The sequence below is a fragment of the Bison bison genome, unplaced genomic scaffold, assembly GCF_000754665.1.
Source record: "Bison bison bison isolate TAMUID 2011002044 unplaced genomic scaffold, Bison_UMD1.0 scf7180017864289, whole genome shotgun sequence".
In the NCBI taxonomy this organism is placed as follows: domain Eukaryota; kingdom Metazoa; phylum Chordata; class Mammalia; order Artiodactyla; family Bovidae; genus Bison; species Bison bison.
This window is the reverse complement of record NW_011494861.1, coordinates 9,648,334-9,653,838: the sequence shown is the minus strand read 5'-3', so window position 1 is coordinate 9,653,838 and position 5,505 is coordinate 9,648,334. Positions and strand designations below refer to the sequence as shown.

The window sequence follows — 5,505 nt, the reverse complement described above, 5'->3', positions numbered from 1 at the left end:
CTGCTGACATGTGGCCAAAATGGGACCGAAGGCAGCCACCTACTCTCACCTGACCCCCGAGGCAGGGCTTCCCCGGGGCTGGGGGCTGTGGCACCTGTAGGGACCCTGGGTCTCCCAACCCCAAGATGGGTGCCTGATTCGACTGTACACCTGCCCCAGGTCCCCCCATGAGAGTCCCGGGTCTGAAATGCACAAAGGATATGGGGAAGGCTCTGGCCCCATGAAGCTGGGAAACCAGCCCTGAGCAGCTACAGGCAGAGGGACCCCAGGGGCTCAGCTACAGCGTGGGGCAGCTAAGAAAGGCCCTGGCCACCCACCTCTCCCCCTTCCTCCTCCTCCCCCCGCAAACTCCTCCTGCTCTGGCTCCAGTCACTCCACACAACACCAGTGCCCATCTGGCTGGCCTGGTCTGCCCATCCTCACATATCAGGGTCACTTCAGCATCTGCCAGCAGCTGCTGGCCTCGCCACAGACCTGAGTCCCCCATGGGCCTGAGATCCCCCACAGACCTGAGGCCCGCATGGACATGTATTGTCCGTAACCCTAACCTAGTCCCCCTGAACTTTCAGTGCTCCAGATCAGCTGAGCATAAACTGAATGAATGAATGTATGAAAAAATGAATGAGTGTACCAATGAGCTGGTGCTGGGGGCAGGATCCCAGCTCTCTCCCTGCTCCTTCACATGCTGGCCACCCAGACGCCGGGGGGACAAGTGAGTGTCCCAAGAGGTCAGATCACAGGGCTCTTCCCGGATAATTAAAGCAAACAGATACAAGCCAGGTACATAAATAAATAAATCCCACCCTAAAAATGAATTTTTAAAAGTCAACCAAGAAAGCGAGAGCCTCAAGTTCAAGATACACGTGGGGGCCCTGTCCTGTGTCTGCCAGCTGACATGACAACCTGTACCTCCAGGGCCTGACCCAGACACCGAGATGCGTCCCACCTCCCTACCACCTCAGCCCTGGCCCCAGCCAGAGGCACAGCCCAGGCTGCCCTGGGAGGGTCCCCGCTGAGACCCCTCCCTGCACTGAGAAGTCCCAAAGGTGGGCCCCTTAGTCCTGGGCTGGTTCAGCAACCCCTGATCCCCAAGTGGTGTGGCTGCATCTTCCTCTTGCCACCCAGCCAGCCAGGGCAGGGCCACCTCGAGCATCCTGGCTGCGGGCACAGGCAGAACCACAGGCCGGGCCCGCCAGGCTGTGGCTGAGACTAGCAGCTCCTGGTGCCGTGGACCCAGCCCAATGCTGACCCCCCGTTTCTGAACAGCCAGCACTGGACCATCTCCGCAGCGGGCCTCCAGGGGTCTGGATGGCCCTTGGGTCCTCCCACTCCCCCCACCCAATCCTGGGATGGTCACTCCAAGACACAGGTGACACTGAGGGTCACTGGGCTCCAGATCAGGAGTGCACAGTGGATGACAACTGCGGGACACTGCTGTGCAAACCTTCCCTGACCCTTCCCCTGCCCCTACCCTGCCCAGAAGTCTTCACCCCAGGCCGGCCACGCGGTGATGCACCCACGTCCCTTCCCATAAACCCAGGGGACACAGACCTAGAGCCCACTTCCTCTTCCACACAGATCACCATTGTGATCAGACAGCCACGGAGAGGAGGGCCGTCAGAGCTGGATGCTCCCCACGCTCCAGGGGCCGCTGGCCAGCACCACCTGCTCCTGCATCATCCCCCCAAGGCACGTCTGGTCCTCTCCCCCCGCCCCTTCCTGCAGAGAATTACTCATTTCCTCTCCTGGACAAACATCACCACATCCTCTACTTTCCCCCTTTCCTGCTGGAGTCCACAGAGCGCGTCTGTGGCCCCTGTTTATGGAATCCCCCCCCAGGGGCCAGAGGACAGGCAGGGACATGACCTGGGAAGTCCAGTTTCCACCCGTCACAGAGCGGCCCCCCCGAGGTTACCCCCCACGCCGGGGGGAGCCACAAACCTGCCACCCTCCACGGTGCAGCCCAATCTCACCCTGTCTGGACGCCCCAGTGCTGTTTCAGGGGCTGCCCAACCTGTGGGCCAACCTCTCAGGAGGACGGCTGCCTTCTCCCACCCTGCCAGCTACAACGGTGGGCTCGCTTGTGCCCACACCTGCAGACCAGGAACCCTCCCCCAACATCCCCGGCAGCTGGACTCCAGCCCCATCCGTTCCATTTACAAAGCAGAGGTTCACAGCCGCCCACTAGGATCGGAACCCGATTCCTGCCCCACCTCTGGGACCCTCAGTGGGGTCCCTTTGGGGGTTGCAGGCTGCCTGTGGTCCTGTGCAGACACCTAGGGGCTGCCCCTCCCCCCGCATCCATCAGGACCCTTTTCTCTGAGGGAGGCAGGATTGACATTCTGTCCAGCAGAGAGGAGACTGAGGCCCAGGGTGCCCACGGTGGGGGGGGGGGACAGGACGGAGTTCCTCGCCCAGGCCGTGGGCAGAGCAGCAGAAGGACCCAGAGAGCAGGGCGTGGGCGTGGGCACACGGGGCAGGTGGGCAAGGGGTTCACACTCTATAACACCAACCCCAAACCAAGCTCAGGGGCGTCTGAGCCCACTGACACCCAGACATGGCCCTGGGGCCACCCTTGGCCCCCTCCCTGGCGCCACGCAGACAGCCCCCTGCCCTCCAGCTCTGCACCTCCACAAGTCCCAACTCTCTCTCTGCAGCTCCTGCAGCATCAGGCCAGAGAAGCATCACTGATCCTCCCCTTCCACCAGTTCGTGTGAGCAGTCTCGGGGGAGTAGAGTGGCTGAGCCAGTGGCTCTGAAGTCTTCCCCACAGCCATGAGATGCTCCATCGTGTGTGGCAGCGGGACAAACCCCCGGGAGACTGACTGAGGACATAGCCTCCATGGGGGGACTGGGGGCTGGGGGCACTCACGGGAGAGGCAGCCCTGGCTCCCTGGCTGTTGGCTCCACCCCGGGCAGCACCGGAACACCGTTTGGGCCTCTGTGGAGTACACCTGCCTGTAGCCCGTGTAGTAGACGGTTCTAGAAGAGAAGGGAGAGGGGAGCGTTACTGCCGAAGGACCAGGCTCCAGGCATTTCTATCTGGTGCTTCTGGCTCCCACCACACCTCATGTCCCAGGCCAACTCCCCCACTGTCCCCAGTTCACAGCCGAGCAGGTCAGGGCACAGAGGTGGGCGGAAGGTCAGCATTCCAGAGGCCGTGTCATATAAATGAGGGGCACTGAGGGGGGGGCACAGCCATCCTGGAACCAGCAGCAGGGCAACATGCCACCCCTTCCCTCTCACCCCCATGGTGGTCCGGCTCTGAGGAACCTCGGGACAGGCATCGTGTCCAGCACACAGCTCTCATCCTGAGGCCAGTCTGCAAGGGTCTGAGGGTTAGACTCAGGGCCCAGCCCAGGAGCAAGAGTGGCCCCTGGAATGACCAAGTGGGCTGAGGTGCCCAGCGCTGGCAAGCCGTGCCCCAGGCTCCCAGCCCACCAGTGCACCAAGGAGCCGGGTGGCAGGCTGGTCCTGGGATGTCCCTGGGGACGGGCCCCTTCCCCACTAAGGGCTAAGCCAGGGAGACAGGCTGATGAGGGTCAAGCATCTGTGGAAGCAGCAGGACCCAAGTGTGCTCAGCACACGGCACTGAGGTCAGAAGGGACAGGTGGGAGGGCTTCCTGGAGGAGGGTGCTCCAGAGGCCAGGGTTCCCTGAGTCCAAGGCTGGTTCCTGCTCCAATGGGACTGCTATGGCCTCACAAAGGCTGAGCAGAGAGGGGCATAGTCCTGCTTCCAGGAGTTGGAAGCAGGCAGCCAATCCAGCCAGCCTGGGGCCTGGCACAGGGAGTGGCCACAGGAAGGTGCTGCCCACATCAGAGAGAGACAAGCCCCATCCAAGGCGTAAGGGCCTCCCATCTGTCCCTACCCCAGATCCACAGGCTGCCCCCGGACACCTGCGCCTCCAGGTCCCCAGAAGCCCAGCCACTCAGGGCTACCTTCTGCCAGTCCAGCCCAACCTCTGCCCTGTATCGCCAGCCCCCACAGCGGGCAGGCTTGGGGGAGTAGTCCGAGAGGGTCCACCTCCCCCAGGCTGGGACTCCCCTGCAACCATGAACCCGGAGCAGAAGCTGGAGGGCGGGGTGGGGGTGCCCTGGTCCTACTCAGCCCATCAGACTGTCCCCCACCTGCAGTGCTCCTCCTTCCAGCCGCACCCCAACTCCTGCATCTCATCTGGAGACCTCTGTGTTTGTTGCTCCAGAGAGTGGGCTTTAACAACCCAAGCAAGGATCTGCCGCACCCCACCCACCTGCCCGGGGAGCCACCCCAACTCCCAGCTTCAGCCCCCAGCCCAGACGACAGAGTGGAGTAGCAGGAGAGCAAAGGGACAACCCAAGCCCACCCTGCGTGAGCGACCTCCAGGCACAACACCCCGCCCTGCTGCCATCTGCAGGGCTGCTGCCCAGGGCCTGGCCTGGTTGGGTCCAGGGCCCTTGTGGCATCAGGAGGTGTGGGAGCTTAGGCTGCCAGCTCCAGAACAGGGAAACAACACCCCCCGCACCCCCTGGCTTGCTCTTCCTGGCCCTCAGGAGCTCCAGGAAGCTCCTGGTCGCCGAGGGGACCTGGACCCCTCAAACCAACCGCGCTTCCCGGAAGCGTGAGCACGTGCACATGACTGTGTACACGCATCTCAGGGGAGTCTGCAAAACGCCACTTTGGCAGGACATGAAACCACTTGCTTGGAGAGAGGCCTACCACGGCGCGGACAATGTCTGGCAAAGCAGACGGACCCTTCCGCCGTAAATATTTACCCGCTCCCTGGGCTACGTGCTGCTCCTCCCAGTGACCTGGCTGGTCGGCCACCCTCCCCGATGGCCCCTAAAGCCAGTGACTCTTGGAGACAGCGGGTCAGACTGCAGCCCCTGCTGCAGCTCACATGGGACACCTCATGTGGGACAGTCACATGGGCCCCCGCCACGGCCAGGAGCCAGTTTTCGCAAGGCCGGGGTGGACGGGGGACATGGCTACCAGGCTGACATCCCCTCCTCACCTTGTGTGGCCCCTGAGAAGCCCAGGCCCTGGCACAGTGGGACAGGGGAGGGGCCTGGTGGGGGCTCATGTGTAAGCTTCATGCTCAAGCATCCTCTCCCTCCTCACCTGTTCCTTTGTGCCCCTGGGGGGCACACAGCCCAAGCTCCCTCACCCTGGGGCAGTCTGTGTTGGGCTTGTTGGGGAAATGCTCACTGGGGGGACATAAGCAAGAACCCTCGTCCAGCCTCTCAGGTGTTGTCACAGCCTTGCCTGCTCTGGGCCAGGATGCAGACCCGTGCCACCCCACCCAGCCCCGCCAGGGCCATGCAGCAAGCCCACCAGCCCAGGAACCAGATACAGACGTCACTGTGGCTGCAGGGGAAACAGCAGCCACCATGGAGCTGTCACATGTGTGGCCTGGCCCGTGGCTGATCACATAAGAGTGGACCAAGGAGGGCTGGACGCTGGTCTGGCAGAGCGGGAGGGAGGGCTGGGAGCTCAACACGATAAAGCTGGAGCCTCTGTGGGGTCTTA

At 62.8% G+C, this 5,505-nt stretch overlaps 1 protein-coding gene across 1 annotated transcript in view; it reads right to left on the bottom strand.

The window, feature by feature from the left end:
• The window catches only part of MEGF6 (multiple EGF-like-domains 6), a 105,876-nt gene that overhangs the window by 92,176 nt on the left and 8,195 nt on the right, over window positions 1–5,505 (bottom strand). The window contains exon 8 of the mRNA XM_010850209.1: window positions 2,872–2,981. Coding sequence (XP_010848511.1) covers window positions 2,872–2,981 — 110 coding nt within the window. The remainder of the gene's footprint in view (window positions 1–2,871; window positions 2,982–5,505) is intronic.